The 14,244-nt window shown below is 45.7% G+C and overlaps 1 protein-coding gene across 1 annotated transcript in view; it reads right to left on the reverse strand.

Annotated features, from left to right (window-relative positions):
* Nucleotides 1-14,244, reverse strand: part of slco1c1 (solute carrier organic anion transporter family, member 1C1) — a gene marked incomplete at both ends in the record, with an annotated part of 55,578 nt that overhangs the window by 20,080 nt on the left and 21,254 nt on the right. Inside the window, 3 exons of the mRNA XM_084335611.1 lie at nucleotides 6,691-6,856; nucleotides 7,119-7,314; nucleotides 13,798-13,962. Of these exons, the coding sequence (XP_084191737.1) occupies nucleotides 6,691-6,856; nucleotides 7,119-7,314; nucleotides 13,798-13,962 (527 nt within the window). The remainder of the gene's footprint in view (nucleotides 1-6,690; nucleotides 6,857-7,118; nucleotides 7,315-13,797; nucleotides 13,963-14,244) is intronic.

The raw sequence follows: 14,244 nt of genomic DNA on the forward strand, positions 1-14,244 counted from the left end.
AATTATATAAATGTTAGTATAGAATATACCCCTAATACCTATTTTCTAAAACCCTACACACATATGCTCCAGCTCGAACCCCCCCCTCCCGGACCCCCCCTTGGATAGTACCTCCATTATCCCTCACTCCTAACCAGACACTACCATTATAAGCTAGCTTTTATTCTCTCCATCACTTCTACCCACATTGACATTTTGGATTCATTGAGACCCAGAATTCTTGCTGTAGATATTTCTTGATATATCACATCGAGATATGTAAGAAACCAAACTTTCCGGCAAATTTTTTCCGGTTGAAACCAGCGTGATGCGATCAGCTTTTTAGCTACTGTGATACCCGATAAAACCAATCTCTTTAGCTGTGGATTCACTGCAAACTCAAAAACATCATTCAATAGTAATACCGAGGGGTGTACAGGTATATTCCAAGATACGAGTTTTGATAACTGTTGGGACACATCTTTCCAGAATGCCTTAACTGGTGGGCAGTCCCAATACATGTGCATAAATGTTCCTTCGTCCCCATTTGTACATTGGGAGCATTTGGAGTCTTGTTTAAGCCCCATTCTGCACAGTCTTATAGGAGTCAAGTATGTCCTGTGAATGTAGTTCAGATTGATTTGTTGATGATCCGGGTTCCTTGATGTGAGTCGGACATTTGCCCAGGCTCCTTGCCAATCAAAGTCATTTTCCAGGTCTGGTATATCCCTCCTCCAGACAGTGTCTAGTTGAAGGGTTTCAGTACTGCTACATCTATACATTTATGACATACCAGATTTGCAAATACAGTACTGTTTGTGATACAAAAATACCCATAATAGTGATTATTTATTATTTAAGTTAAGTTTAGCCATAATCATATATTTTTCCATAATCAGGTAGCTGAACAACATTGGTAAAAAAAAATTCTATTCTATGAATCATTTTCGGCCTTTCGGCTTTCGGTTTTCGGCCAACTGTTTCCTATTTTCGGTATCGGTTTCGGCCAAGAATTTCCCATTCGGTGCATCCCTAATTTATACGCATGGAAGTATTGACTACGCCGTAACGAATCATTACAAAAATATACCGTTAACTGGAATATGTTGTGCCTTTACACATATGTTGGATTATGTAATTGGTTTGTCATGACAAACAAATAAAAAAATCGCGATTTACCCGGTGGCTACAACAACACACAGTTGTAGCCACCTCCTCAGAAGCAGGAATACTAAGCTCCCCCTTAAGCTCCAGGAGAGAGGAGAGAGGCTGAAAACCCGCAGTTCTTGCCCGACTGATGGGAGCCGAATCCCGGATCCGATTTGTCTGATGAATACCCCCAAAACATGGAGGTCCCGAATGCTTGGAAGTATTGATTGCGCCGTAACGAATCATTAAAAAAAGATACCGTTAACTGGAATATGTTGTGCCTTTACACATATGTTGGATTATGTAATTGGTTTGTTCAGCCAGCGGGGAGAATATGCTGCCGCGAGCGGCATCGCTGAGCTCTGGTGTCCGCTGGAGCAAGCCAGAGACAGCCGGCGATGCGATATTTTATTGGTTTGTCATGACAAACCAATTACATAATCCAACATATGTGTAAAGGCACAACATATTCCAGTTAACGGTATATTTTTTTAATGATTCGTTACGGCGTAGTCAATACTTCCATGCGTATAAATTGAGGAAGGCAGGGACCTCTGCCGCTCTGCCGCGCGCTGCAACACAACACACAGAGCGAGAGCGGCAGGCGTGGATAAGGGGGCGTGCTAGCGCGCGGTCACGTGGGCGTCGTGGCCAATCAGAGAAAAATCTGATAAACGCTGAACGCAAGTTAGTTACCTTAAGTGTTCACGCGGTGGGGCCATGCGTCAGCTTCCCTCCCCCACCCTCTAGCTCCTGAGGTCTCTGTATACGTGTCCACACTTCGTTCCTTAGTCTGGCTCAAACCAGAAGCACTCACAGCTATTAACATCTTTCCCCTAGCAACCGGGGGCCCTCCCCATAAGCACGCCCCTTCTCTCGTTACTAAGTGACACGATGCCATGGCAACGGCAACATTAATGCTGCTATGATTCAATTAGGCTCTCTCTCTGCGGCCTGTTATCTTTGTTGATGTTAAGAACTTGGCTGACGACCTTGGCGCACAGCCCAAATCCTCATCTGCTCTGCCTGTCTGTGGCTTCCCCAGCAGTGGTGCAGTGGTAAATTGACAGTAGGTCAAACGCTCCACGCGCGCATGCACAGTTTTTTTGGCACATTTTTTTTTTTTTTTTTTTGCCTTGAAATAGAGAAGCTGAAAAAGGTAGCAGGATGTTGCCTATATTGTCAACAGATATGGTTGAAAAACAAACAATGTTTTAAATGTATTGATACAATTTCTTTAATTGAATCAACTTAAACTAGAAAAGTAAATACAAACTAAATTAACAATTAACAAATCCCCAGTCTGCTCCCTAGCATAAAGCCTGAGTGTCAGAGTAAATGCTGTCATCTACAAATATTTACATTATGTACACATTGAAAAACAGGGCTATTCTATCACAGTGGAACAATATAATCATGCTTTTCCAGTGTTTTACCAACTATACCACAACACGAAGCCATTGAAAGTGGTCATCAATGGTTACAGGGAGCCACGTTAGAAGAAAGACACCTACTGACATTCTATACAAAGCCTCTATTGGAACAAGGGGCATCTGTAACCAAATTGGTATTATTGTTGATTGGCCAGTAGCTTGGCATTGCATTTGATATCTGCTATAATGCAGTATATGCATACTTTGCTCTAGAGTCTAAACTAAAGGTATCTACAATGCTGACAATGGCTATATCTACCATTTTCACACAGGCCACAGCTGTTAACCTGGCCTGTGTTGTAAATAATCATTGTGTACCAACTAGCCACAAAGGTGACATTCTACCGGCAGAGTAGAGTAATATTTCACTAGAGTCCATCTAGTATTTGAAAATTGATACTATAGCTTGAGCAGTGAACAGTATACTAGTATTTGACTATGGCCTCAATTGCTGCCTTTCATTCCCTCCCCCAAATTCCAGCAGTTGACCACAGGTGTCTGACATTAGTAATTAAATCTGAACAAAGACAAGGGAGTTTTCCTGCAGGAGTTCTCAGAGGAAGGCCAGCCTGACCAGAGAAATTACCTTACAGACGGCAAAGTAGATCCTTAATTACTTATTATTTTCTTCATTTATCAGACAACTTCTTTGTGTCCTTTTCACTAACTTGAATGCTAAACCCCCAACCACCCACTGTCTCATTCGCAACCTACACTCCCTGTCCCCCTCTACCCTCTCCTCTGACATCCTGTCAGCTCTACCCTTGAGTGAGACTTCCTCTGCTCTACCTTCAGGCAAACTCCATCCTCCTCTCAGCCCTCTCAACCTCCTTCGACAAGCTCTGTCGCCTCGCCAAGGGGAGCATGTCTATGTTCCCCGGGTCCTATGTTCCCCGGGTTCTATGTTCCCCGCTTTGATTGATTGATAGATAGAAAATTTTAGACCACCAGCCCTGATTCCAAACTCTAACCTTAACCAGTTCGAACGAGGGCCTAAGCTTAACCGTTCGAAACAAGGCGGACATTAATAATTAATAAAATAATAAAAATTTATAAAATGTTCAATCTATTAATCAATCAAAGCGGGGAACATAGAACCCGGGGAACATAGGACCCGGGGAACATAGGGATGATCCCTCGCCAAGAAGCCCGCCAGCCGTTCCTGACCCAGACCATGGCTGACGCATGCAGTTAGAGAAGAAAGACAGAGCCTGAGAGCTGCAGAGAGGAAGTGCAAAAAGACCCACCTCACTGGTAACATCACTACTTGTCATAACCTCTTGTCAGCGTTCTCCAAAAACATTGCTACTGCCAAAGTCTCTTTCTTTAACCATAAGATTGAGACCTCGGCTAAGAACCTCCAAACTGCACACCACTGTATCCTCCCTCCCCCTACTCCCTCCACTCTCTCTGCAGAGGACTTTGCCACCTTCTTTGCGAAAAAGATAGAAAACATCCGCAGCTGCTTCTACCAACCTCTCCCCTCAAGCCTCAACACACTCCGAAGTGCTGAAACAGGAACCTCATCTTTCACTCGCACATCCTTCTCTTCCCTTACAGATGCTGATGATCTGACACTGGTAATATCAAACCGCCCCCCCATGCCAGCTGCCAGCTGGACCCAATACCCTCCCCACTATTCCAGACCATCGCACCAGACATCCATCGACTCCTCTCTCAACTCTGGGGTGGTTCCCACCTCTCTAAAACAAGTGCAAGATTCACACCGCTCATCAAAAAAACAACCCTGAATCCCACCATCATAGATAACTATCACACTGTCTCTCTAGACCTCCTAAACCCAAATCAGTCAGGCTTCAAGACTGGTCACTCCACAGAGATGGCCCTCATAGCAGTCACAGAGGCTCTTCACTAAGAGAGCGAAAAGCCTCTCCTCTGTCCTCCTGATTCTCCTGGACCTGTCAGCAGCCTTCAACGCAATCAACCATCAGATCCTCCTCACATTTCTTGCTGAAATGGGAGCTGTAGGTTCTGCGCTGGCATGGCTGTCATCCTACTTCGATGACCACTCCTACCAAATATGATGGAGGCACCATATTGTCCCACGCCCCCTACAGACGGGTGTTCCCCAGGGCTCAGTACTTGGACCCCTCCTCTTCTCTCGCTACACCAAATCTCTGGTTAACATTATCAATTATCATACCATACCTCTCATACCACTGCTATGCTGATGACACTCAAAATGGAGCTACTTCACTCGCCGGCTAAATCCTCCCCACTGAACGATCTTTAAATCAGTGGAGAACGTAGCTGTGGCTCCATCCCCGACCGCCAAGAACCTAGATGTAGTCCTTGATGACCGGCTGGACATCTCTGCTCACATCGACTCAACAACCAGAACCTGCAGATTCTGCTCAAATAAGGGACTAAACACGTTTCGCAATTATGCCACAACAATGTGGAACGCCCTACCCACCTTCAAAACCACTCTCAAGGAACACCTACGGGAGACTGCAATTCGAAACTGGCCCCCGTAAATGTCCCAACCCAACCACCCACCCACCCAACCCCCTCCTAATGTACAGTTTCCTCCCCCTTGAATGTATATATTTTCTGTTAGGATCTCTGTAAAACAGTACTGTATATTTGTATGTCATGTATGTCATAAATGTCATGATACATATCTGTATATCTGTATGTTGTGTATGTCATAATGAATAAAAAATGGGGGACCCTGATGTAAACAACGAAAGTCTTTCTCTGGTCTGCATCCCCTTAACGTGTGTATTGAGCCGTACTGTATTGTACCCATTCTGCAATCTGTTAATACAATTTTCAATCAACCAATCAATCAAAACCTGGTTGTTGAGTCTATATAGAGAAGCCACCCAACTCCTCCAGTCATGGCTATCATTTGACTATAATTCTGCTTCTTGGAGAATGCCACATACAAGCCCCTAGACTCTAGAGGGTTTTTAGGCAATTCTCCTTCACATCTCTTTGTGGATTATATTGCATTATACGTAATTGTTTTTTTTTTTTTTAAACTTTGACCAGTCACCTGGTTCTTTTAGCGTTTATCGCTTTTCTTCGCATTCATACTTGGTCAAGTTCGACCGACAGAAGCAGGCTGAAAGGGTTCAGATGGGGGGGAAGACACTCTGGGAAAGGCACGGTTGCCGTCCGGGATTCGAACGCACTCAGCCCCAGATCTGCGCGAGCGCGGTTGTCCACGGCGCTGAAATAGCACTCGCGGTACGTGGTGAGCTACTGGAGCTCCCCCATACGTAATTGTTTTTATATGTGTAAATAAACAAAAAAGAAAATAACTCCTCAGTCATGTCTTGCCTCAACTATTGTAATGCTCTGCTAGCTGGCTTACCGGCTTGTGCCACTAAGGCGCTTCAACTCATACAGAACGCAGCGGCCCGCCTGATCTCTAACGTATCAAAGTCACCTGCACTGGCTTCCCATTGCCATACAAATCCACTTCAAGGTTCTTGACCTGTCATTCCGTGCAGCAAGGGGAACGGCTCTCTCCTCCTCAGATCCCGATGCTCTGCATCTTCTGGCCGCCTGAGACCCATTCCTATTCCGGCTCCTGGGGGGTCATCGAAACGAACCAGGCTATTCTCTGCTATTTCTTACCGTCTTACCATTTCTTACTATTATATACTATACTACTATGTCTATATTACTATCTACTATACCTATACTACTACCTACTCTGCTAAATTATGTCTACTACTACAGTATGTTCCACACTACTCGATGAACAATACCACTCACTCACCCTTAGCCGCCAGAGGTGTACCCCTCCTGCTGACACAATTTGTAAGTTGCTTGGATAAAAGTGTCAGCTAAATGACTAAAATGGAAATATAAAACCATTCTGGTTCAATTTAAAGATGGTAAGTTAGAGTGTTAGAATTGTGTTCATTCATAGTTAAGGACAGTAGAAGTTGAGTACTTATCTTGGTGATATATCACATTCACACTCCCAAGTGATTTGGATTGATTTCACAAGTCCTATGGTTCTTCAGTGCAAGGGTTCAGTTGAGCAATGGGACATCATTTCCATTCAAACCACCATCACTGTAATCATATTGTGTTATTATTGCATAATTCAAAACAATGTCGTCGTGGGTGTCAAGGGGTGGTGTCTGACCGTGTTTCTGCCGGAGCCAGAGGAGGAGGTGCAGCCGGCCAGGCAGGGGGACACATAGGTGATCCCGTTCTCTCCACACACAGGGTCCCAGTCTCTCCCCGAGCACAGGCAGTCCGAGTTGCAATCGGAGAAGAGAGAGCGCTCCTGGTACGACGGCCCCTCCACCCTGCATGTGTACATATGTAGAATATGCATGGATTACTACTTGTCTAAATAATTGATCAAATACAAAACCACAATCCAAATTCATGTGCATGAAATATGAGAATACACGAGAGATACTCAGAGACAAGATAGTTTACACTGGGAGCCATCTTAGCTGCTGTGAGAGTTATAGAACCATAATCCTAGCTCCACGATGTAACCACAGCCTACTCCCACATGAGTGGAATGCAGTAGATATGCCAGCATCTACTCAGCACACGTACCCACTATATGACACCGTGACGCCTGCCACTTTGGCATTCTCACAGCCCATGGCCAAGAAGAAGAGCGAGAGGAAGTAGCCCAACAGCGAGGTCCCGAAGGCGAATTTGGCCGCTCCCATGATGCCCAGTTTGAACTTCTTCATGACCACACCTCCGGAGAACATCCCCAGAGCCACAGCTGGGATGTTGATCATGCCTATAGCCAAGAGACCACAGAACACAACACAACACAATAGTTTCTTGGGAGAGATACAGTACAATAAGATTAGGGGGAACAGGGACTAGCTTGAACACAGGCACATGTATTGTATAGCAGCAGCAGGATTGCTCCCAAAAAAAGGGATCAAAGTCGAACCACTCATTCATATCAAAGTAACCTCATCCATATTTCATGTAAAGTGAAGTTACGTCATGTCATGAGAGATGAAAATGCTGTTTGATTATTGAGAGAATCTTACTCAATCACCTTATTTGGAAGAGAACATGGGAACATCATCTTGAAAGGTTATGAGGCTGGACCATTAATAAAGTCTTGTTAATTGATTTTCACACTCATGATGACCCAACTAGCTCACACCACTTCACTTTAATCCAGAGGTTCCCGGTTCGATTCCTGCTCCTCCCGGGCTAAATGTCCTTGAGCAAGACACCTAACCCCTAATTGCTCTTGATGAGCAGGTTGGCACCTTGCATGGTTGCCTCCGCCGTCGGTGTGTGAATGTGTGTGAGTGAATGGGTAAAAAAGTGAGGAGCAAATTGTAAAGCGCTTTGGATAAAAGCACTATATATGCACATTTACCATCCTTCAATACCTTCCTTTCAGTACAGCAAAACAGAGATAATGGTGAACAACAATTGGAGCGATCCAGCCAACGTGAAAGAGCTTTCGAACCACTGCTCACCCAACTTGGAGTATATATCCATCAAGTGTCTGCCCTTCCTTCTCCCGAGAGAGTTAACGTCGATAATCTTGATCGGAGTGTATATTCCACCACACGCTAACACAGGCGACGCGCTCTCCAGGCTACACGACGAGGTTAATAGAATCCAAACAGCGAATATCGACGATGCCATTGTAGTTGTGGGCGATTTCAATAGCGCAAATCTGAGAAAAGTTTCTATGCGAGGTTTGAGGCTGGGAATAACAACACCAGCCTACAAGCCACGGCAATGGGGGGGGGGTCTGCTGATGGAGACTCAGTGTTCAGGGTAACAGAGCATGAGGTGAGGAGGACCTTTAAAAAAGTGAATATCAGGAAGGCAGCAGGACCGGACGGCATCCCCGGCCGTGTCCTAAAAGTCTGTGCCGACCAACTGGCCCCGGTATTCACTGACATATTTAACCTGTCCTTAGAACAGGCTGTCATCCCCACCTGCCTGAAGAAGTCCACTATCATCCCTGTACCTAAAAAATCCAAGCCTGCTTGCCTCAACGACTACCGCCCTGTAGCTCTCACCTCCATAGCCATGAAGTGCTTTGAGAAGCTAGTAAAGGGCTACATCTGCTCCTCCCTCCCCATTAACCTGGACCCCCTGCAATTTGCATACCGCCCCAACAGGTCCACGGAGGACGCCATAGCCAATGTGCTGCACACAGCAGCATCACACCTGGACAAGAGGCAGGGGAACTATGTGAGAATGCTATTCATCGACTACAGCTCAGCATTCAATACCATAATCCCCTCCAAACTCATAGCCAAGCTCAGGGACCTGGGCTTGAACTATGACCTCTGCCAGTGGGTCTTGGACTTCCTGACGGGGCAGAGCCCAGGTGGTGAGAGCAGGCAACTGCACCTCCTCATCCATCACCCTCAACATAGGGGCCCCCCAGGGCTGTGTTCTGAGTCCCCTCCTCTACTCCCTGTACACACATGACTGTGTGGCTCAGCGGAACAACAACACGATCATCAAATTAGCTGACGACACAGTAGTGGTGGGCCTGATCTCTGCAAACGACAAGAGGGCCTACCTGGAAGAGGTCAAGGTCCTGGCGGGATGGTGCCAGGAGAACAGCCTCTCCCTGAACGTCAGCAAAACAAAGGAGATGATTGTGGACTTTAGGAGGTCGGGGGTCAGGGACTACAGCCCCCTCAGCATCGACGGGGCACCGGTTGAGAGAGTGAACAGTTTTAAGTACCTCGGAGCCCACATATCCGAGGACTTGACATGGACCACACACATTGACAGTGTTGTGAAGAAGGCACAACAACGCCTCTACGTCCTCAGGCGCCTAAGGAAGTTCCAAGTCAGTCAGAAGATCCTTAAGAATGTCTACTCATGTACAATAGAGAGCATCCTGACTGGCAATATCACCTCCTGGTTTGGGAATAGCACCGCACAAGACCGTAGCAGACTACAGAGAGTGGCACGTTCAGCCGAACGCACGATTGGAGGGGGGCTTCCCACTCTCCAGAACATTTACAACAAGCGGTGCAGGGGTAAGGCTAAGAGAATTATCAAGGACTCCAGCCACCCAAACAACTGCCTCTTTGAACTGCTGCGGTCAGGCAAGCGATACCGGAGTCTCATGGCAAGCACAGAAAGACTCAGAAGAAGCTTCTATCCCCAGGCCATCAGGTTGCTCAACGAACAATAACACTATGCAACAACCATCAAATGCACTCACAACACACACATCCACACACACTCACTTTAAACAAACAACACACTGCAGCACCCACTCTCCACACTTTAGAACACCTAAACACACTTTATATTTATTGGTAAAGGATTTGCACTACAACCCATAGCTCAGTACACTTTACTGTAAATTGTACCTAAATTGTACCTCATCCCATTTCTGCTTTGCACTATATAGTATATTGTATATTAGTATATTGCATAGTATATTGTATATTGTATGGTAACTCAGTTACTTCTATTCTGCATCGAACATTGTACATATGTATATACTGAACACTGTGTCTACGTACGTGACTTCTATTTTTACATGCTATAGTATTTTATTTCATACTTATCTTTTGTCTAGCACAGTCTCTGGAGCGTAACAGAAAGAAGCATTTTGTATAAAAGTATTCTGTACTTCTGTATGACAACTATTAAAGAAACTTGAACTTACCTCAGTCCTCAACCAGCGATACGTATGCTAATTACGATAGGACAGTTTCAATTGCAAATCACCGGTGGCATCATTCATGTTTCTCCACTAAAAGATGTGTTAGGAACTGTATATTTTATCCTGCATGTATTCTCATTAAGACTATGATGTTTTTTTTGGGCGGCTGATGGCGCAGTGGGCAAGGCGCTCGCCACTAACGCAGGAGATGCTGGGTTTGAGCCCAGCTCTCGGCGTTGCTACCGGCTGGCCGGTCGTTCATAGTATACTAACACAATTGGCAAGTGTTAGAGGGTGGGAAAGCCGGCGGGTGGGGATTTGACGTTTTGGACAGCGACTCCTACAGGTCGGTTTGGTGACGCCGGTGCGGCGGAAGCAGGAAATAGCGGGGGCAGCGTGAGCCTCCCACGCGTTACTCCTTGTTACGCCAGTAGTTTAAATAGTGAGTATATATATAATATGGAAGATAAGAAGAAGCTAAGTGTATATACAGTATTGTATAGTATGAACATATCAACACTAGTATAGACAGTAGTATAAAATATTTCTAAATTATATTTAAATCGCTAACATTTCGATCTACTGTATCACTATTTATTGTTTATTTTCTATTATTATTCAAGTTAAGCGCTGCTTTAGGTCAACTTTATAAGATAACATAAGAGACGAACGCTAAGATAGCACAATGCTGTTGCATCCTCCTCCTCATCCTGGCTCTTCTCACTTGCAGTCGCCTCCTAAGCTCAGCAGCCTCCTCTTCTGCTTCTCCGTAAAGTAAAGTTACACAACAGTAGCTGCTAACATTGTCCAGTCCATCTTTGATCTTAATATCAATATCAAATTTTACCTTCATTCTTCCTTAAATCAAACGTGAACCACAAACAATATCTTTTACCAGGGCCTTTCCCCCACTGTTGACTCGTGATGTACAGAAAATTCTTGGCTTGTGAAGCACTTTGGGGATTTTCTTTTATAAACAACAGAAGCAGTATGAAAGGGGACTGTCATTGCTTTATTATTATAAATAGCCATTACATTGTTAATGTACACTTGTGGAGTAATCAGCTGAGCTTAGGGGAGGCTTTGGGTGATGAAGCCTGGCTGTTATTTTGAAGAACTGCAGATGGCCTCTGTGCTGGGGGTATTGCACAATTGTGTGATTCTGCGACCTTCCATGAATGAGTAGCAAGAACAGTCCGTTATTTGCGTTCTTGGCTCTCTCGCTCTCCGCTGAGAGGGGAAGCACTGGAAGTGAGTGGCCGGGATGTGAGGGGTCAGCCACGACCTTCCCTGCTCTCGTCCTCATCCTGGTGGAGTAAAGATCTGTGAAGGATGATTTCCTCTGCACACAGCACTATGCACTGTCGTTTCCACTTAGAGTGGGATGATGCAGGGCGAAACCACACAGAGATGGAGGATGTGATGACTGACTCTGTGTAGAATTGGTCCAGCAGAGCTTGAGACAGCCTGAATTTCTTAAGCTGTTGCAGGAAATACATGCTGGGTGCTGCTGGGTCATCTTGGTTACCGTAGTGATATCCCTGTTCCATTTGAGGTCCTATTGGATGATGGTACCTATGGAATTTGTATGACCATGGTGCTGCATATTCCCAAGGAAGTGGGGTGGGCTTCCTCCTGAAGTCAATGACCATCTCCACAGTCTTTTGTGTGTTCAGCTCCAGGTTGTTGGCTCCACACCATGACAACAGCTGACCCACCTCCTCCTGTCTGGACTCACCATGACAACAGCTGACCCACCTCCTCCTGTCTGGACTCACCATGACAACAGCTGACCCACCTCCTCCTGTCTGGACTCACCATGACAACAGCTGACCCACCTCCTCCTGTCTGGACTCACCATGACAACAGCTGACCCACCTCCTCCTGTCTGGACTCACCATGACAACAGCTGACCTACCTCCTCCTGTCTGGACTCACCATGACAACAGCTGACCCACCTCCTCCTGTCTGGACTCACCATGACAACAGCTGACCCACCTCCTCCTGTCTGGACTCACCATGACAACAGCTGACCCACCTCCTCCTGTCTGGACTCACCATGACAACAGCTGACCCACCTCCTCCTGTCTGGACTCACCATGACAACAGCCTGTCTGGACTCACCATGACAACAGCTGACCCACCTCCTCCTGTCTGGACTCACCATGACAACAGCCTGTCTGGACTCACCATGACAACAGCTGACCCACCTCCTCCTGTCTGGACTCACCATGACAACAGCCTGTCTGGACTCACCATGACAACAGCTGACCCACCTCCTCCTGTCTGGACTCACCATGACAACAGCTGACCCACCTCCTCCTGTCTGGACTCACCATGACAACAGCTGACCCACCTCCTCCTGTCTGGACTCACCATGACAACAGCTGACCCACCTCCTCCTGTCTGGACTCACCATGACAACAGCTGACCCACCTCCTCCTGTCTGGACTCACCATGACAACAGCTGACCCACCGCCTCCTGTCTGGACTCACCATGACAACAGCTGACCCACCTCCTCCTGTCTGGACTCACCATGACAACAGCTGACCCACCTCCTCCTGGTATCTGGACCCATGGCTGTCTGAGATGAGGCCGATCAGGGTATAGTGCCGTCCGCCAACTTAACAAGTTGAACTTAAAAGTAGAACTTAAATCTAGGAACAGGCAGTGGGCGTGGGTGTGAGCGCTGTCTGCTGCAGAGACACATCCTGTATCTAATGTCTTCCCTTGTATAGAACACGCTGTTTATGGTGGGTGTAGCACCACACCAACATTTGTATTAATTATTTCCTACTCTGCCTGACTACCAAGAGTAGTCAAGAGTAAAACACTTTTACAAACTGGGAAGTTTTAGAGGCAGTGTTCCAAAGCGCAGCTAATTGATTAATTAAAGATAACTGGTTGCTTGTGAAGGTCTGAAGGCTCAGGAGGTAGAGCAGTTGTCTTGTAATCAGAAGGTTCCCAGTTCGATTCCAACTCCTCCCTGCAGCATGTTGAAGTCCCCCCCCCCCCCCCCCACCTTGCATGGTCGCCTCTGGTCGCCTCTGCCGTTGGTGTGTGAATGTGTGAGTGAATGGGTGAATGTGGGGCACAAGTTGTAAAGCGCTTTGGATAAAAGCGATATATCTAATACAGTCTATTTACCATTTGTGTGTAAAAGTTCACACAACCATTTTATGGCCTCATAAAGTCAAAGTCTAATTTATTCTCTATCTCAGTTACATCACCGATTGGAGGGTTATTTTTCTGACTCCTAGCTTTAGGAGAGAGTTGAGCATGATCACAAATACCGACTGAACTGTCCTGGGGCACAGGAAGAACACACCGACTGAACTGTCCTGGGGCACAGGAAGAACACACCGACTGAACTGTCCTGGGGCACAGGAAGAACACACATGAATTCTTAAAATGGGTGGCATTCCTCTTCAATTGACTGAAGAGTAAAATATAATTTCTAAATGCAAAATATCCCACAATTATAGAATCAGCCCTGAAATTGTTTAAAATATTCACAGATATTAAGTCTGTAAAGATAATATGACCAGACAAAAAAGAAACATTAATATTAAATAATTTATCAAAAAGGAAAATCTGCTTACCCATAAGAAAGTTGGCTTTTGATGCTGACTGCCCATAGTGCTGCTCAATGTATTTGGGCTTGTAGGTGACCATACCGATGAGAGAGTTGAACTGAATGATCGTCACACATAAATAGATGATGTACACAGGATTTCCAAGGAGACTTTTCAGTGTTGGCACGAATTCTGTGGAGGAAATGTTGACATGATCCTTCAGTGTCCTCAATATTCATTCCAAGCCCCCAGTACAGATGTACTGAAAATGACACATACTTGTTAAAGGCCCATATCCATCTCTCATTTCTCTTTATGCTAGGATTGACAGGTACAGTGCATTAATCAGAGCTATTTACCTGCTACCAGAATCATAGACAAGAGACAAAGAAAAATGTATAATTGACAAAGGACTTGTCTTGAGGTCAGGACACGGTAGGGGGCTGATGTGGGATTCACTCCATAATTCCTGCC

Source organism: Notolepis coatsorum (genome assembly GCF_963971535.1).
Source record: "Notolepis coatsorum genome assembly, chromosome: 18".
NCBI classification, from domain to species: Eukaryota; Metazoa; Chordata; class Actinopteri; order Aulopiformes; family Paralepididae; genus Notolepis; species Notolepis coatsorum.